The sequence below is a fragment of the Heptranchias perlo genome, chromosome 3 (assembly GCF_035084215.1).
Source record: "Heptranchias perlo isolate sHepPer1 chromosome 3, sHepPer1.hap1, whole genome shotgun sequence".
Taxonomy (NCBI): Eukaryota; Metazoa; Chordata; class Chondrichthyes; order Hexanchiformes; family Hexanchidae; genus Heptranchias; species Heptranchias perlo.
Genome location: NC_090327.1, coordinates 67,084,502 through 67,104,698, shown reverse-complemented (window position 1 = coordinate 67,104,698; position 20,197 = coordinate 67,084,502). Strand labels below are relative to the sequence as shown.

General features: G+C 43.8%; 3 protein-coding genes and 1 non-coding gene across 4 annotated transcripts in view; 3 read left to right on the top strand and 1 right to left on the bottom strand.

Annotated features, from left to right (window-relative positions):
* chchd7 (coiled-coil-helix-coiled-coil-helix domain containing 7) overlaps nucleotides 1–20,197 on the bottom strand; it is a 134,198-nt gene that overhangs the window by 87,542 nt on the left and 26,459 nt on the right. The window lies entirely within an intron of this gene.
* On the top strand, nucleotides 1,736–6,940 carry rps20 (ribosomal protein S20). Its single transcript, XM_067980071.1, has 4 exons — nucleotides 1,736–1,871; nucleotides 3,580–3,679; nucleotides 4,808–4,881; nucleotides 6,721–6,940. The coding sequence occupies exons 1-4, from the start codon at nucleotides 1,869–1,871 to the stop codon at nucleotides 6,901–6,903; spliced, it is 360 nt and encodes a 119-aa protein (XP_067836172.1). The 5' UTR covers nucleotides 1,736–1,868; the 3' UTR covers nucleotides 6,904–6,940.
* Nucleotides 4,638–4,701, top strand: LOC137320299 (small nucleolar RNA U54). The gene has a single exon (XR_010962459.1). It is a non-coding gene; the product is annotated as a small nucleolar RNA U54 (small nucleolar RNA).
* The window catches only part of zgc:56231 (uncharacterized protein LOC406257 homolog), a 36,705-nt gene continuing 33,410 nt past the window's right edge, over nucleotides 16,903–20,197 (top strand). Inside the window, exons 1-3 of the mRNA XM_067980080.1 lie at nucleotides 16,903–16,955; nucleotides 17,604–17,725; nucleotides 17,824–17,934. Coding sequence (XP_067836181.1) covers nucleotides 17,609–17,725; nucleotides 17,824–17,934 — 228 coding nt within the window. The 5' untranslated portion in view covers nucleotides 16,903–16,955; nucleotides 17,604–17,608. The remainder of the gene's footprint in view (nucleotides 16,956–17,603; nucleotides 17,726–17,823; nucleotides 17,935–20,197) is intronic.

Here is a 20,197-nt window from a genome sequence, read left to right as displayed (position 1 = left end):
CCAGTGGCTCCCGTAGGATGGTCACCCATCCTGAAGGGGGAGAGCTCCGGCTGGAGGTAAACGTATTCCAGACCCTGATTAGATCCTGGTAAAAGACAGGCAGCTCTTGCAAGGGACGCCCGTCAACACGATAAACAGGAACTGCGTGTCATAGTTCAGGCCGTGCAGCTGGCGGAAAAAATATCTTGGAGGATCTGAAACGTACAGTTATCGCTGCTGGGTGTGAAGGCGGAAAGTTGCTACCTAGGTGCGAACGCACACCAATGCCTGACTGCCCTCCCTAAGCGGGAGACTTAGGACCGCAGCAGCGACCCAATGCTTCCTTTTGCCCCAGAAAAAGTCATCGAGCTTCTTCTGAAGCTTGGCAACAAACTCAGAGCTCAGGGGGAGGGATCAAAGTGACCAACCGGTACTATAACACTGTGGCTGCTAGTTGGTTTATGACCAGCACTCGACCCCTGTAGAACCACCCATTCAATTGCATAGGGCCCCGAGCGGATCCAATGAAAAGACACCCATGCAATGGTAATAGTTAATCCCTGATCATTTTATCAACTATTTTTGTATTACCTATTGCAAGCATGCCTTTTTGCAGTCGTGCTTGTGCAGATTTGACATCAGATTAAGTAGATAGTATTTAGTATCATTGTTCAGTAAAATGTAGGGGCCCCAAACTAAACTTTTGCACGAGACTCCCACAAAGCAAACCCTGCTCCTGAATAGGAGGATGCTGAGTTTGATGCAGCCTCTTGCTCAACCTATTGCCTCCGGGGTCAATTAGGGCTGTTGGTGGATTGTTCTGTGGCGATTGGACCGCCGGCCGTCAGAGGGCGCTTCTGCCTTCTAACCAGCCAGTTTTTCACCTCAGTAATTTCAGTCTATGCCTGCGCCTCACAAATTAAGCCGTCTCTCCTAATTTCCCTCTGTGCCATTCCACTCTGCACGGAGGGGTTTCCTGTACGGCCTGCTCATGCAGATTCTCCACTTCATTGCCTCATCTCACGTCTGGACGTGCCACCTTGCCACCCGGCGGAGGCGAGGGTCCACAATGGAGAGCTCTTTACCAGGAGTCCTCCCCTGCACCATTGGGAATATGGGGCGGAGATTGTTGCATGGAGCAGTCCCCACAAACCGGCTGCTTGCAATTTTTGCGGCTTGGATGAGTCCCATTTCCCACATTTACATTGAGTGTGAGAGGTTTCAGCCGGTTTCACTATTTGAAGGGGCTGCTCCTCAAGTTTTGGCTGCACTTCAGTCCCACGCTCCTGATCATTGGCTACCCGGGCAGGAGGGAGGTGGCAAGTCGGAGGATCTCTTCGACGGCCTGCACCTGGGCCTGGCCAAGGTGGCCGTCTTCAGATCCAGGCTGGACGTGGCCCGGTGGGGCAGTCACTCCAGCTGTCTGCCTCTCTTCAGTGGTTTTCTCCACGCCCGGGTGGCCCTGGCGAGGGAGCACGCGGTGTCTGGGGGTAGGCTTGAGGCTTCCCTTGACCGGAGGGCACTGCAGGGACTGGAGTCCATAGTCAATCAGGACAATGGGATTTTGGGTGTGGCACAAAAAATGAGTAAGACTGTAGTGGGTTCATGGTGTTCTTGGCACTGGGGCAACCCGGTGTCTTGTTTTCACAGTTTTACTCAAAGATTCCGCTCTTTTAGTTGATGGCCCCGCCCCCAAGGAGATGTTTCCTTCCGGGGCGTTTGCTGGAGCTCGATTTAAGCGCCGCCGAGGCCCCGCCACTTCCTTTTTAGCTGTGACTGCGGGCCTGAGCACTGGTTGTGGCCGCTGGTGTGTTCCTGACTCACCGCTGTTCGTTCGCTTTAAAATCCCAACTGAAAAAGTCGACGGATAAGTCGGTCAGGAAGTTACCATGGTGAGGGGGAGGGGGAGGGGAGAGGAGCTCGAGTCGGCCGGCTCAGGCTCGAGTAGGAACGGGCGGGGGGGGTGCGCGCGGGGGTTTGGGGGGGGGAGGGGAGCGCGCGGGGGTTTGGGGGGGGGAGTGCGCGCGGGGGTTTGGGGGGGGGGGGAGGGGAGTGCGCGCGGGGGTTTGGGGGGGGAGGGGAGTGCGCGCGGGGGTTTGGGGGGGGGGAGGGGAGTGCGCGCGGGGGTTTGGGGGGGGGAGGGGAGTGCGCGCGGGGGTTTGGGGGGGGGAGTGCGCGCGGGGGTTTGGGAGGGGAGTGCGCGCGGGGGTTTGGGGGGGGAGGGGAGTGCGCGCGGGGGTTTGGGGGGGGGAGGGGAGTGCGCGCGGGGGTTTGGGGGGGGGGGGAGGGGAGTGCGCGCGGGGGTTTGGGGGGGGGAGGGGAGTGCGCGCGGGGGTTTGGGGGGGGGGGGGAGGGGAGTGCGCGTGGAGAGGAGCTCGAGTGGGAACGGAGCGCGCGCACTAGGCCCGGGTGGGGTGGTTCTGTCCCCGCGCTCACCTTGTTGACTGGTGCTCCTGGGGGGGGGGGTCTAAATTAAGCACTTTCGGCTTCCGCGGAAATTCAGGTGGCGGTGAATTTGCCGCATTGTTGTGTGCGGTGTTGCATTTTAATTCTGAAAATTACTAATTCAGACCATGCGGAGGCTGGTATTTTGCAAGTGCCAAATCGTCTTTTAGAAAATGCAGTCACATGACTGGTGCTAAGATGTTGCTAAAATGCAAGTTTGTAAAAAAGTTGTTTTCCTATGTTAGCGGATTTTTGTTTGCATTTAAGTACCAGTGTTGGTATAACCGCATTCAACGGGAGGCTTCATCTGAGCTACTCAGCGCCTGGCTCCGAGGAACAAGTCTGATTATCCAATTCTTGGGGGTGGTAGAGAGGGCTGATCGAACAATCAATGCACCGAAATAAAAACAGAAAATGCTGGGAACATTCAGCAGGTCAGATAGCACCTGTGAAGGGAGAAACCGAGTTAACGTTTCAAGTCGATGATCTTTCCGGTGCACCGAATTGTATTAGCTTCTGAATTGACTTTAGCCTTGCTGGCTAAGTAATTTAGTTCAAACTATTTTTACAGTTTAAAACAAACACGCTGAACCCCAGCATCTGTGGAGGGAACTGACAAGTTAACGTTTCAGGCATGGACCCATAGTCGGTGTTTAATACTCAGTATCTGCAGTTTGGGGTAGTTCAAATGGGATCCTGAATGTTCTTCACGGAAGGCACATTTTAATTGAGAAAATTGCTAATTCAGACCATGCGGAGGCTGGTATTTTGCAAGTGCGAAATCGTCTTTTAGAAAATGCAGTCGCATGACTGGTGCCAAGATGTTGATAAAATGCAAGTTTGCCAAAAAAGTAGTTATCCTATGTTCGCAGATTTTTGTGTGCACTTAAGTACCGGTGTTCGTACAAGCGCATTTAGCATTTCCCGACAACACAGTTGATACTGAGATCTTCCACATGGTGAAATTGCAAGAGGACTGTTAATGTTGAACAATTTTGATTCAGTTAGGCATTTTGACTTTGGATCTTAATCTGGTGTTAATATGATCAGTTACATTTCTAAACTGGCTTCTTCACCTTTTATTTGAGAGGGCAAGTTATTAAACTTTCTTTTGAGAGTTCAATTTTAGACTCTTATCACCTTTTTTTCAAACAGGCATTTAAAGATACTGGCAAAGCACCTGTGGAACAGGAGGTTGCAATCCACCGCATTAGAATTACCTTGACCAGCCGGAATGTAAAATCACTTGAGAAAGGTAAGCATAATTTAATACACGTGTTCAAAATCATGACTGATTTAGATAAAGTAAATAGAGAAACTGTTCCCATTGGCGGAAGGGTCGAGAACCAGAGGACACAGATTTAAGGTGATTGGCAAATGAACCAAAGGTGATGTGAGGAAAAACTTTTACGCAGTGAGTAGTTATGATCTGGAATGCATTGCCTGAAAGGCTGGTGGATGCAGATTCAATCGTGGCTTTCAAAAAGGAATTGGATAAATATTTGAAGGGGAAAACATTTGCAGGGCCATAGGGAAAGAGTGGAGGAATGGGACTAACTGGATTGCTCTTAAAAAGAGGCAACACAGGCTCAATGGGCCGAATGGTAATGATTCTGATTCATGAGGATCATTAAAATCAGTTCTTACTAACTTCCCTAAAATGAATTTTTTTGGGTGATGAATCAGTAAACATTTGAGGGAAGTGAATTTGGCATTTTTTAACCAAATATCTGGTATGTGCCATGCGTGATGTCAATCCAATGCATTCACATCTCAACACTTTAACATGGAAAGAAAGGGAGGCTGTGCAATTTGGAATTTTAATGGGACCTAGAAAGTGTCTAGCTTGTTCTTAGAATTTGACTTCCAAAATCTAAATAAATTAGTTTTTCTCAATTTACCCAGGGTCCAGTCATTTTTCACTGGCTTTTTGTCGCACCAGAAAACCCCAGGTTTTTACATTGGCAATACAAACTGATCACCACTGATGCAACTGGATGAAGTGGTAAACTAGTCTTCAGGGGATGTTAAATCTTTGGGTGTGCAAACAAGCATAAGATTTTTTTAAAAAGAAACCAAACTTTTTTGTACCATACAGCTAAGCATCTAGGGCCTGCTTAACAGGCAAAAGGAACTCTTCCAGAATATAAGAATAAATTGGTAGAACACAAACCTGTATTTATTTTGACTAAACTTTTGGGTTTTGCATTTGCTGGCAAGGAGGATATACTCTAAATGAAATAACATGATTGCATTATACGCTATTCTGAGCCAGCTTTGATGCTGACAACTTAAATTGTCGTGATGTATGCTTTGTTCTTCCATAACTGCTTTGTTCCATAACTTTTGTTTCTCCATAACTACTTTGTTCCTTCACCTCCAGTTTGTGACGATCTAATTCGTGGTGCCAAAGAGAAGAATCTGAAGGTCAAGGGACCTGTTCGCATGCCCACCAAGGTGAGGTCTTGTATAGATAAAAGGCTGAGGGCGATCAGGAGTTTTGAAAGTGATTTTTATGACCATGTATTTGCAGTCTTGAGACATGATGGGAAAGTTTAGAGCACTGATTACAGTTGTTAATGTAGGAGATGGAAAAGGTTGCAATTAGATTGGAGGCTGGGGTGACCGATTGCATATCAGTTGATCAGCTTTTTCTTAGTGTCAGTTTTGGCTCAGTGGTTGCAAAACAGAATTTCTTGGAAGCAGATTTTAGCAATGGAGTGGTGTGACTTCCATTTAAGGTAAGTGCAGCAGGAGTGTTGATGAATGGCTCGACCTATAATCCATTCAAAGGTTGGGTAGTAGCTAGACTTTTGAATAGTCTGAGGAATTGTATGACTGATTCACCTTTTTTAAGGGTGTGGAGATGAAGATGATTCTGCCACGCATTGGAAGTTGTATGCACTGAGGCATTGCAATCTGAAATATGTATGGTGGAATTGCTGACAACAGTAGAACTGGGTGACGTGCACTACAATTCCTACATTACAATAGTGACTACTGTTCAAAAGTACATTGGCTGTAAAGAGCTTTAGGATGTCTTGAGGTTGTGAAAGGTGCTATATAAATGCCATGCATTTTTTCTTTATGGAGGAACAGACTGGCATAGGGTAGAGCCTTGAGAAAGCTAATGGAAAAGTTTACAGGTGAGCTATAAACTAGCATTTGAGAATCTGGGTAGCCAAGATTATAGCTTTGGTGGAATGTCATGAATTTGTTTGGCAGGGTACTGTCATAATGGCATTTGTGGTGTCTGACTTGCAGTATTCATATAATGTTTGAGAAGCCTTACATAGGGAGCAAGATCACTGTGATCCAACCATGTTGACATAACAATTTTTGAAATGCTGTATGGAAACCACAAAACTAAATAAAAAAAACAATGAATTGAGCATTGGATTCTCCTCTTTCCTCCTCCCACCCCCCCCCCCCCCCCCAAAAAAAAAACCTGGAATTCTAAACCCTGTTGGGAGATATTAAACTACTGTCATAATGCATGCAGTAATTTGCTTTCAATTATTGGTAGTAATATAAATAAAACTTGCATTTAGTGCCTTGTAACACCACTGTCTCAGAAGTGCCATGTCACACGTAGGCAGAAATGGCAGCCATTCTTTTATCAGCAATGTGCCAGAAATATCACTGAGATGGGCCACCACAGAAATTTGTCATCTTTGAATAGTGATCTTTAATGACCACCAGAAAAGGCAGGCAAGACCTCCCAGTTTGTCTTGTAAAACAGTTGTTAGCGTAACACTTCCTTAGTACTGCTTTGGACTGTCGCTACAGATGGAATTCAAACCAAGACATTGTGCTTGCACCCATGACCTTTGACTGAGACAAGTGCTACCAGCTGAGCCAAACTGACACTTAACAGTTGGCTGTAACCCTCCTGCTAGGACAACTTGTAGGAGTCTTGCTACAAATTGCTCTCAGTATAGTAACAGTTATAATTGTTTTTGATTTTAAATATCTTTTGGGGAGCAGTAAAATTCGATCTTGCTACTGAAAAATGTTCTCATGAGTAGAATTGAAATGCCTGACTGCATGATGTAATAAAATTTACTGCAGAGAAGAATTCTTCTAGAGCACGTTTTGATCAATCACCCAGTTTGATGTGGCTTATATCATTAAACCAATGGGAGCTACATTAGCCAATGGGACTTTTTTTTCCTCTTTCTGCCCGTCGGTTCACTTGAATGTTCATTCTTCAGTTAGATGCCATACACAATGTTACGATCTGCAGAACAAGCACAGTTAAATTCACTATTTAATCTGCTATTTACTTTGTTTCAGACCCTGCGTATCACAACAAGAAAGACTCCTTGTGGTGAAGGTTCCAAAACCTGGGATCGTTTCCAAATGCGGATCCACAAGCGTCTGATTGATTTACACAGTCCATCTGAAATTGTGAAACAGATAACCTCCATCAGTATCGAACCTGGTGTTGAAGTAGAGGTTACTATTGCTGATGCTTAAATGTCTTTGGAAACACAATAAAAGAAATTTAAAATCCTATGATGCTTTTTCTTAATGTAAATTTACTTTTTATAATATTGAGTCCAAATGGAGCTACTTTTCTCTACCAGTATAATCAGTGAAACTTCACTTTTTTGGTAACAGAATTTCTCCCCTCCAGTGTTTACACGGTGGGGTTAATTCAGCAACAAGATAACTGCACCTGCAGATTTGCTCCTGTACAGTTACAAACCCACTGCATTGCAAGCCCATCAAGACCTAAATGGCAGATGCGCTGCAGCCACCCAAAAGTTAACGGCTTGAGCAAAACTCCCCTTGAATGAAGTCAAGATGACTGGGTTGCTCCCAGAGTAAATGAGGTACAAGATACATTGCCAAGCTGCTGCCAAACCCTGTTTCCTCCATATTTATTGCATGCTATCAATCATATTAACTGGTTTGGGATGACACCTGAACTTTCAAAGTGTAATATTTGGCTTATCAATTTTTTAAAATCTTTCCCAGCCTTGGATGTAGTTGGGTATAATTACAAATACAAAATTCAGTTCTATTACAAATGATTACTTTTCCTATTGATTCTAAATTGTACCCAGTGTCAACAACATGCTACAAAGGTTGAATGTTCCTCTTCTAGCACTACCAGAAAGTATCATGTAGCTCACATCAAATTAGTTGCTATCTCCATTTTTGTATTCAAATTTAGAAAGGCACAAATTCTAGCTAGAAAGACATTACAGACACTGCTCAAGATAGGAGCACTCACTTCTATAACCTAGTCTTTGACATGCTCAAGGTCTCAGGTTTAACAGGCAGTGTAAAAGCTGCATAATTGTGTAGCTGCTCAAAAGTCTTGTCAGGGTAAAGTATAGATAATGTATTTTTAATCCTTCCAATTCTGGGGAAGGTGGGACCTGTACAAGCTGGACCGATTGCACGTCGACAGATCCGGGACTAATATCCTCGCAGGGGGGTTTGCTACTGCTGTCGGAGGGTTTAAACTAGAGTGGCAGGGGGATGGGAATCTGAGCAGGGAGTTAGAAGAGAGTAAAGTTGAAAGCAGCAAGAGCGAGGAGGACCCAGGGGAAATTTACAGTACAAATAGTTAAAGAACAAGTGAAACGGAAAAGCGTAGAGCAGCAGAGAGTGTACTTTAGGCACTATAGATAAAGTGAAAACTAGAAGGTGTAAAGCGATTAACCCAGCATCAAAGCTGAAGGACAGGTTAGGGTGTGTGGCCCAACGAAGAGTTCTATATACAAATGCACTGAGTATAAGGAATAAGTTAAATGAACTACAGGCACAAATTCAAGTTGGAGGGTATGACATGATAGCTATTACTGAGACATAGCTGCAGGAAGATCAGGATTGGGAACTAAATATACCAGGTTATAAAGTCTAAAGGCAAGATAGGGAAAATGGAAGAGGGGGAGGAGTAGCCTTAGTGATTAGAGATGAAATCACTTCAATGATAAAGAAGGATATAATGAGAGGTAAGCAGCCATCAGAGACCTGGTGGGTTGAATTGAGAAATAGGAAAGGATCTAAGACTATAGTGGGAGTTGTGTATCGGAACCCTGACAGCAGCTCTGAAGTGCTAGATTGTATAAATGCAGAGATTGGATAAGCGTGTAACAAAGACATAGTGGCCTTAATGGGGGACTTTAACCTTCACATAGATTGGGAATTATAGACCAGTTAGTCTAACATCTGTTGTGGGGAAAATGCTGGAGTCTATAATTAAGGATAGGGTGACTGAACACCTCGAGAATTTTCAGTTCATCAGAGAGAGCCAGCATGGATTTGTGAAAGGGAGGTTGTGCCTGACAAACCTGATTGAATTTTTTTGAAGAGGTGACTAAAGTAGTGGACATGGGAATGTCAATGGATGTTACTTATATGGACTTCCAGAAGGCATTTGATAAAGTTCCACATAAGAGACTGTTAGCTAAGATAGAAGCCCATGGAATCGAGGGAAAAGTACAGACTTGGTTAGGAGGTTGGCTGAGTGAAAGGCGACAGAGAGTAGGGATAATGGGTAGGTACTCACATTGGAAGGATGTGACTAGTGGACTCCCACAGGGATCTGTCTTGGGGCCTCAATTATTCACAATATTTATTAACGACTTAGATGAAGGCATAGAAAGTCTCATATCTAAGTTTGCCGATGACACAAAGATTGGTGGCATTGTAAGCAGGGTAGATGAAAACATAAAATTACAAAGGGACATTGATAGATTAGGTGAATGGGCAAAACTGGCAAATGGAATTCAATGTAGGCAAATGTGAGGTCATCCACTTTGGACCAAAAAAGGATAGAACAGGGTACTTTCTAAATGGTAAAAAGTTAAAAACAGTGGATGTCCAAAGGGACTTAGGGGTTCAGGTACATAGATCATTGAAGTGTCATGAACAGGTGCAGAAAATAATCAATAAGGCTAATGGAATGCTGGCCTTTATATCTAGAGGACTGGAGTACAAGGGGGCAGATGTTATGCTGCAGCTATACAAAACCCTGGTTCGACCGCACCTGGAGTACTGTGAGCAGTTCTGGGCACCGCACCTTCGGAAGGACATATTGGCCTTGGAGGGAGTGCAACGTAGGTTTACTAGAATGATACCCAGACTTCAAGGGTTAAGTTACAAGGAGAGATTACACAAATTGGGGTTGTATTCTCTAGTGTTTAGAAGGTTAAGGGGTGATCTGATTGAAGTTTATAAGATATTAAGGGGAACAGACAGGGTGGATAGAGAGAAACTATTTCCGCTGGTTGGGGATTCTAGGAGTAGAGGGCATAGTCTAAAAATTAGAGCCAGACCTTTCAGGAGTGAGATTAGAAAACATTTCTACACACAAAGGGTGGTAGAAGTTTGGAATTCTCTTTCGCAAAAGGCAATTGATGCTAGCTCAATTGCTCATTTTAAATCTGAGATAGATAGCTTTTTGCCAACCAAAGGTATTAAGGGATATGGGCCAAAGGCGCAGATATATGGAGTTAGATCACAGATCAGCCATGATCTTATGAAATGGCGGAGCGGGCTCGAGGGGCTGAATGGCCTACTCCTGTTCCTATGTTCCTATGTTAATGTTACTCCAACTAATAAGTGGAAACTGCCCCAACCAATAGTTAGCTGAAAAGGGGAACATTCCTTTTTTGGCAAGGATATACGTATGAAGTCAATGTGGTCCATCATCCTCCATCCAATTCTTTTTTATCATACTGTGAATGAGTAATCCACTCTCTTTCAATGCACTGGAGCAATTTACTTCTATGCCTGCTGATAGTAATGATTTTACACCCCATATAGCTATTTTATACAATTGCTAAAGGCTTTGACTTCAGTTTCTGTAGGTCAACTATACCAATGCCATCTGGTGCTCAAATTGCCTCTGACACTGGTGTCATTTTCAATGCACATCCTTGGGTTCAATCCATTTTAGTATATGCCATGGTTTCATGGAGGGCATAGATGTAATAAAGATGGGCACAGCATAGAAGGCTGTTGTCTTTTGGCACTCATTCCTTTAAACGCTTAAATAGTATCAATTTCCTCATTTGTTACTAAGCTGTAAAGTAATGAGAGATGGTCCTGGAACTACTAGAAATAACTATATTCATAGATTTCCTTGCATTGCTATTTCTACCTTTAAAATTGAATTTATGGTAGGTTATAAAGAACCTTAGCATTAACTGGACAAATTCTGGAGGCCTTTTTTTACTTTGCCTATTATGGATTCGTGATGTGGAGATGCCGGTGATGGACTGGGGTTGACAATTGTAAACAATTTTACAACACCAAGTTATAGTCCAGCAATTTTATTTTAAATTCACAAGCTTTCGGAGGCTTCCTCCTTCGTCAGGTGAACGATGTGAAAATCGTTCACATCGTTCACCTGACGAAGGAGGAAGCCTCCGAAAGCTTGTGAATTTAAAATAAAATTGCTGGACTATAACTTGGTGTTGTAAAATTGTTTACTATTATGGATTCCATAGTGATATTTCAAGTACAGAGTGGGAAGTCTATAATGAAAAAGAACCCTTTGCTACCTGAGAAGAAATTCAGGACCTGGGAGGAGAGGTGAGAATAACTGCCTCAACCTCAAAGCAGCGTCTAACCGAGGAGGGCTAGCAAAACAGGTCAGTGGAAAAACATCCAGTGGCTGGAATTACGCATGGACATAAAGGAGGATACTTGTGGTTTTTGGAGGCCACTCATCACAATGTTCAGGACATTGCTGTCAGAGTGCGTCAGGGCAGGGTCCTTGGCCTAATCATAGCTGTTTCACTCATGACCTTACCTCTGTTATGAGGTCAGGAGTGGGTCTGTTTGCTGACGATTCTACAATGTTCAGCTCAGTTCACAACTCCTTTATAATTAAGCAACCTATGCCAGTCTACAGCAGGTCCTGGACACCATCCAGGCTTGGGTTGACAAGCTGCAGAAAGGATTTGCATCACATAACAACCTTTTTTTATATATAGTGCCATTAATTTAGAAAAATATTCCAAAGTGCTTCACAGAGGTGTAATCAAAAAATGTTGTGCCAAAGAAGGAGATATTAAGAAAAGTGACCAAAAGCTTGGTCTAAAGGAGACTCGCACACTCCGCACATCCTTGGGTTTTAAAGGTAGAAATAGCAATGCAAGGAAATCCATGAATATAGTTATTTCTACTAGTTCCAGGACCATCTCTCATTACTTTACAGCTTAGTAACAAATGAGGAAATTGATACTATTTAAGCATTTAAAGGAATGAGTGCCAAAAGACAACAGCCTTCTATGCTGTGCCCATCTTTATTACTTCTATGCCCTCCATGAAACCATGGCACATACTAAAATGGATTGAACCCAAGGATGTGCACACTCTCGCACACTCCGCAACCATCTCATACACCAACTTTACAGCAGATGCCGCAACCTCGAAACTAAGATAGAGTCCATACTCTCAACCTGTACTCAGGACACAGCAGACCAGCTACGAGATACCGCCAAACAGACGAGGCAACGGAACTACGCTGCCTACATGAAAACCAAGAGCAGGAAGCTTGAGAAACTCGGCATCACCACCAGCATCGCCCAAGCTTCCCCTGGTACCACGGTTGCAACCACAGGGAAGTCTATCGTCAATTTGTCCGACCACACCCTTCAACCAGACGAAATCGAAGTTCTCAGCCGAGGGCTCAATTTCTGCCCCACTACCAAAATGGACCTCATTAGTCTCGCGGCAGACACAGAGGAATTCATCAGGAGAATCAGGCTCCGGGAATTCTTCCACAAACCCCAAAATTCCAGCAGCGAACCCAATGAGACAATCAATGATCCGGAACAGCAGACAGAGGGATCCACGGTACAGCAACCGAAGAGGAAAGAGTCAAACTGGACTCCTCCGGAGGGTCACTGCTCTCAGCTTGACATGTATGCTCAAGCTGTCAGGAAATGCGTCAATGCCAGATTCATCAGCCGCACTCAGAAGACAGTCCAGAATGTCACCCGAGCACAATGCAACGCCATCAACGCTCTCAAGACCAACCGCAACATCGTCATCAAACCAGCGGACAAAGGAGGAGCCATAGTCGTACAGAACAGAACGGACTATTGCAAAGAAGCATACCGACAACTGGACAACCAGGAACACTACAGACGGTTACCCGCAGATCCGACCAAAGAACACACCCACCAGCTCAACAAACTGATCAAGACCTTCGATCCAGACCTTCAAAGCATCCTACGTGCACTCATCCCACATTCTCCCCGCGTGGGAGACTTCTACTGCCTCCCAAAGATACACAAAGCCAACACACCCGGACGTCCTATCGTATCAGGCAATGGAACCCTGTGTGAGAACCTCTCTGGATACATCGAGGGCATCCTGAAACCCATTGTACAGGGAACCCCCAGCTTCTGTCGCGACACTACAGAATTCCTACAAAAACTCAGTACCCACGGACCAGTTGAACCAGGGACACTTCTCACCACGATGGACATCTCGGCACTCTACACCAGTATCCCCCACGATGACGGCATCGCTGCGACAGCATCAATACTCAACACCAACAACAGCCAATCTCCAGACGCCATCCTACAACTCATCCGCTTCATCCTGGATCACAATGTCTTCACCTTCGATAACCAGTTCTTTACCCAAACACACGGAACAGCCATGGGGAACAAATTCGCACCCCAATACGCCAACATTTTCATGCACAAGTTCGAGCAGGACTTCTTCACTGCACAGGACCTCCAACCAACGCTATACACCAGATACATCGACGACATTTTCTTTCTATGGACCCACGGCGAAGAATCACTAAAGAGACTACACGATAACATCAACAAGTTCCATCCCACCATCAAGCTCACCATGGACTACTCCTCAGAATCAGTTTCTTTCTTGGACACACGAATCTCCATCAAAGACGGGCACCTCAGCACCTCACTCTACCGCAAGCCCACGGACAACCTCACGATGCTCCACTTTTCCAGCTTCCACCCTAACCACGTCAAAGAGGCCATCCCCTATGGACAGGCCCTGCGAATACACAGGGTCTGCTCAGACGAGGAGGAACGGGATGGACACCTACAGACGCTGAAAGACGCCATAGTAAGAACGGGATATGACGCTCGACTCATCGATCGACAGTTCCGATGGGCCACAGCGAAAAATCGCATAGACCTCCTCAGAAGACTAACACGGGACGCAACCAACAGAGTACCCTTCGTCGTCCAGTACTTCCCCGGAGCGGAGAAACTACGCCATGTTCTCCGCAGCCTTCAACATGTCATCAATGACGACGAACACCTCGCTATGGCCATCCCCACACCTCCACTACTCGCCTTTAAACAGCCACCCAACCTCAAACAGACCATCGTTCGCAGCAAATTACCCAGCCTTCAGGAGAACAGCATCCACGACACCACACAACCCTGCCACGGTAACCTCTGCAAGACATGCCAGATCATCGACACAGATACCACCATCACACGAGAGGACACCACCCACCAGGTGCATGGTTCGTACTCCTGTGACTCGGCCAACGTTGTCTACCTCATACGTTGCAGGAAAGGATGCCCCGGAGCATGGTACATTGGCGAGACCATGCAGACACTGCGACAACGGATGAACTGACACCGCGCAACAATCGCCAGACAGGATGGTTCCCTCCCAGTCGGGGAACACTTCAGCAATCAAGGACATTCAGCCACCGACCTTCGGGTAAGCGTACTCCAAGGCGGCCTTCGAGACACTCGACAACGCAAAATCGTCGAGCAGAAATTGATAGCCAAGTTCCGCACCCATGAGGACGGCCTCAACCGGGATCTTGGGTTCATGTCACGCTACACGTTACCCCACCAGCGAACAAATGTTATCTGTTTTTAATATAATGGGTCAATTGCTGTCGATATGTTTCTGCCTCTCTCGCTCTGTTTTTTTAATTGGCATCTCCACATCATCTGTTTTTTTAGTTCTGGCTATTTGTATATTCGGTGGCCTTGTAGGTAACACCTATCTGTCTGAACACTTTGGTTGCCTTGGCAACGGGCAGTTGAAAAGACTTCTGTAATCACCAGGCATTGTTCTGTGATTTATAAATGCGATAGGTTCGAGGATTTCATTTCCACATTCACCTGAGGAAGGAGGAAGCCTCCGAAAGCTTGTGGATTTTAAAATAAAATTGTTGGACTATAACTTGGTGTTGTAAAATTGTTTACAATTAAAGGAGAAGAGAGAGATGGAAGGGTTTAGGAAGGGAATTGCAGAGAATGGGGACTAGGCCGTTGAAGGCATGGCAGCCAATGATGGTTTCCACAAGAAACAGGAGTTAGAGAAATGGGAAGGTTGGGGATGTAGGGTTGGAGGTAGTTACTGAGATAGGTAGGGGCGAGGCAATGAAATAATTTAAACATGAGGATGAAGATTAAATTTGAGGCATGGGAGCCAATGTAAGTCAGCGAGGGCAGGGATGGTGAGCGAGCAGGATTTGCTGTGGGATAGGATATGGGCAACAAAATTTTGGATGAGCTGAAATTTAAGGAGCGTGGAGGATGGGAGAGCATTGCAACTGTTGTTTAGAGGTGACAAAGATATTGATGAGGATTTCAGCAGCAAAGTGGCTGAGGTATGGGCCGAGGTGGGTGATGTTATAGATGTGAAGTAGATGGTCTTTATGATGGAGAGGGTGTGGGGTCGGAAGCTCAGCTCTGGGTAGAAGAGGTTACCGAAGTCTGGTTCAGCCTGAGACAGTGGCCAGGGAGGCGGCAAGGGTGCAGAGTTTGTGGCGGGGGCAAAGGTAATGCCTTTGATCATTCCAATATTTAGCTGGAGGAAATGAAAGCTCATCTGCAATAAGTGTCAGGCAATGACCCATCTCCCAAGAAAAGGCCCCCTGACACCATTACCGAGTTCCCCGCCATCAACATCCTTGGGGGTCACCACTGACCAGAAGGTTAACTGGACCAGCCATATCAACACTGTAGCTATGAGCAGGGAGAGGCTGAGTACTCTGTAACAGGTGGCTTATCTCCTGACCCCTCAAAGCATCTCTACCACCAAGAAGGACTAGAGCAGCAATGTCATGGGAACACCATCACCTCCAAGTTCCCCTCCAAAATGCACACCAAGCTGATTTGGAGACATACAGGCATTTCTTCATTGCCGCTGGCTCAAAATCATGGGAGTACCATCACCACAAGGACTGCAACATATCATGGAAAAGACCCATCACCTTCTCAGGACAACTATGGGTGTAAGTAATGTGGACTTGTCAGCGTTGCCCATACCCTGAAAACAAATCAAAAAATGTTTGGGTTTTTAATGTGTGCTTCCAGGTAGCTAAATTTTATTTCACAGAATCATGTCTTTATTTTTTCTTGAAGATCAGATTTGTATTATTTTTTTCCTCAAATTTCTGATATTCCTGTTTCCAAGGAGCCCATGTTATTTTAGTCTCAGAAATAATTTTGATTTTAGTTTCAATCTTGCCTCTGGACTTTGAGAGTTTTTGTCTTACTGATAGTCTTCAGAAGAAATTTAGTCCTAGTCTAGTCTTTTGCTCCAAAATTAGCATCACATTTTAGTTTTTGCTTCCACGTGTTTATTCTTGTCTTGTCTTTTCAGATTTTTTCCTTAATTTATGTTTCAAAAAATTTAATAGAAATTGCAAGGTCATAAAAGATGTTGAGAAATATTAAAATTGAGCATGAAATTATAATTAAGATGTTTTTAGTCCATTTCAATTTCCAATACAGGTCTAAAAAATTGAATATGTTATCTGGTTCTTTTGTAGTACAGCTATGACCATCGTAAACCAGTTTTTCAGAATGGCAGCTGGTGCTATTTCAGCTGCAGAACAAGGCTGCTTGCCTTTGATTAGAAATCAATAAAGTTAGTTACTTTGAACCAGATGCGAACTGAATACATCTAACGTCTATTGTGTCAAATGTTCAAACCCAGATGGTGTACATTTAAAACACCCTATGAGATCATCTTCCTGATTTTGGGTTTAAAAGTTGAAAGAATTGTTGAAATAACATTAAACATTAGAATACTGAAAACAAAGATTAACCCTTGATGTATAGACTGCAACTCACCGATCAAGGATGTTTACTGCATCTAACATTAACATTGAGTCAAATTCACATCTTTGAAATTAATATAGAAAAAGTGGTAAAAACTAACAATGTGTTGTACAGTTTAATATTTTAATTAGTAATTTCATAGATTTACTATTGTTCACTAACAAAACAAAGAGGCTATGCACTTTGCTGCAGATTAATTGTGCTTTCCAGTATCACATTATCTCTTTATATGTATGTATATTCTAAGTTAATTTTCAACATTTGGCTTGGTCTATTTTGGAACGGCAATTACAAGGGGATTTTCCCATTCCTTTAAGAAGAATGGTTCCTTTAAGAATAAATTAAAGTGACGTCGACAACAGAGGCCAATGGCTCCTAATTTAAAGGGGGAAATGTTCTGTTAAAAAAGATGTGTGTCTAATAAGAGTGGTAGAATACTAACAATTTTAGTGACCGTGTTTTACACCTTTCTATGCAGTGAGTACGGACTAATTGTGTTTTTTTTCCACTTTGTGTTGTGTTAAAGAGAATGTCACTTTTTTTTCAAAAGATCTGTTATTTTAAAGCGCTGCTGAGTTTGACTTTCATGGATTATTTTTTAGTTGTAGGTAAATGTTTTGCATTCTAACATTCTGAACACTTACTGTTTTATTTTTTAACAGACTTGTAAAACTTTACGCATTTTTGACATTAAATCCATGAATTTGGCTGCTTGTGACCTGATATTGATTTGGTGATAAGAAAATGTGACTCTAAACTTCAACAGGGCTGTTTCATGCACAACCACCGGTCATTGGGAGTATTTAGTCTACGCCCAAAACTAAGCCGCTCATCCCACTGAGATTGTTAAATGATTCGACTTCATTGGAGATGCAGACAATTAATCCTGCATCTAAATTACTCCGCTCCAGGTTTATGCTCCATTTTCCTGTAATTCCAATGCGACATTTGAGGAAAGACTTAAGACGTGTATAAAATCTAACTTTAATCTTTTTGTACATTTGCCATAATATGGGGTGGGGGAGTTCAGGTGCCTAGAGACGCTGTGTCTTGAAGCTGTAGGTTAAACTCTGACAATTATACCTGTTTAAGTATAACTTCTGATCTTTTTGGGGGGGATTATAGAAATCATGTTCTCGTTATCTGAAGATCCATATTCCATGCTTCACGAACTACAAGAAGCACAAATTCAAGAGCAGCCGCCGTGTCACTTATTAGATGAGTTTTCTACCCCACAATGTTTGAAGGTTGGTCCTTCACAGTTTCAGTTTTAAGATATTCCCTCACTTGAATTGCCTCCCGTTTAGTGTCTGACCTACTGTCTTGGTGTGCTTAATCCGAACAGGCCCACAGTCGGGTAAAAGGCAGTTTACCTATTGCTGAGGATCAACAATTGAAGGTGTATTTGAGAGTGAGACCATTTTTAAAATCGGAATTGGCAAATAACGAATCTAAGGTTAGCAAATACGATCGTCGTGTTACGTGATTTATTTCCTGATATGTGGACAAATTTGATTTATCTTTTTCTTGAAAAATTCTTTGAAATAAAGACATTTCAGTACAATTCTTTATCTCCTCCCCGTTGAGACTGAGAGGTTGGCTAGTTATTCATTTTCTGATCTTTTTGCATAATAACTTCCCCTACATCAAGAATGTGGAAGCTCATGGTAGCCAATTTCAAGGTTACTGTATTTTAGTACTGTTAAGATGAGCAATTTTGGAATTGTTTTTAGCATAGATTCATGACTAGCATCTGGGCAACTGCACTGAACCTCAGAATGCCCTACATCTATCAACAACTGTAAAGTTGCTAGGGGTTGAAGTGATGGATTGTAAATATTAGAGAAGAATCACTTCATATGGCAGTCAGCACCCATTTTATAAAACTTGGGCTTTATTCCAGCACAGGACATAGTATTAAAGGGTCAGCTTAGCTCAGTGGTAGCACTCCTGCCCCTGAGACTGAATGTCTTTGTCTTTGATTGGAGACCCACTCAAGGATTAGAACTTATTAAGCAGAGGTCCCATCTGCTTGCTCAAGTGGATGTAAAAGATCTCATGGCATCTGGCACTATTATTGTTTGTGGAATTTATGTGCTACTTTACCTACATAAGTTACTACACTTCAAAAGTAATTCATTCATTGTGAAGTACTTTAGGACATCTTGAGGTTGTGAAAGATGCTATATAAATTTCTTTCCTTGCTAACATGCTGCGTGGGAAAACAATGTTTGTAGAAGCTCCATGGAAAATAATCTCCTTTATCGGTATGTCACTTGTCTCAACATATTTTCACTTTTTAATTGGAATGCGATCGAATCATAGAATGGTTACAGCACAGGAGGAGGCCATTTGGCCCATCGAGCCTGTGCCTGTTGCAGATAATTCTATTTGGGATTTCTTTCTTGAATAAGTTGCCAGTTTGCTGCAAGGGCTTTAACAATTTAACCAAATAAAACTCAACAAGATGGAAATAGTGGCCTTATTGCAGCAATAATGTTCTATGGGGGGAGGAATGGATACATTGGAATGAGTTAGTGACATAGCTTAATGAAAGAAATTCAAATAATTTGAGTTTTTTTAATGTTGTCCAATTCTCTAATTTAAATACTGCATTTTAACTTGCAATTCTGGTCACTGAGAAGGACATTTGTCACATCCATAAGTAATAAACCTAAGTGTCTGATTCTGTGTCCTAATTAGGTTAAACAAGCTTGAAATTTGGAAAGAAGGGAAGCCAGGTGGGACTTTTCCCCCAGAAGGGCTAATAGAATTGTATAAGAATTTGCAGGGACGGCCTCTGTAGGGCAATAAAGGATGAAGTCTGCGCTCACTGCACTGAATCTACTTTTACAGCGAGATTGAGCCACATTATAGCCTTGCTTCTCTGACCTGTAAGCATAGCTCCCTGCTGAGATCACCAAATCACTCTTCTGGTACAAACAGGTTCAACAAATAGCAAGGAATGTCCCAGAAGGTTTTTATCCCATAAATTTGCCTCTCCCAGGAGATTGCGTGGATGGATGGGGGTCATGGTGTGCATAAGTGAGCATGTTCCATATGACCATAGTGCAAATGGACCAGCTGGTCCATCAGAACCATCCTGTCTTCTGTTTTATGTACTTGAACTCAGGCTATAAACCAAACAGACAATGGGGTAGAAATTGGTCATCATTGCACCTGTTTGAGGTGGAAAACGGGGGCAAAAATGACTAATTTCACAGGGCTATGCCCTGCATCCAAGGATGCCTGAAAAATTGTGCCCCATATTGGCCTCCGACATCTAGGGTGGCTGCCTAAAATGAGGGTTAAGCCCCCCATGTATGCTAATGAGGCCTAATGCCTGTTTTAGGACCTCTTGGGGGAAATTATGTTGCCCTGAGCGGAGCTGCCACCATGACTGCTCCACTCTGGTTTTGCTGGTATCCCCTACCAAAAAAGTAAATTTAATTTTAATGTGGAGAGCTAGGAGGAGCAAGAGTGCCCCTCCCAGTTCACAGCACTCCTACTGGCTGTGATTGTGCCCCTCCTCCTGCTGTCCTCTTTTCCCAGGACTTGCCTGAGGCTGCTACCAGCAAGGCAAGTGGCCCAAAATCCAATAAATCCAATCCTCCTAAATAACGAGCTGCTGGCACCACAACAGTATTTAGATGAGCCCCAATTTTGGGCTGGTCTCGGGCATCCAGGTTCAGCCCTTTGTGTACTGTTACTAGTAATAA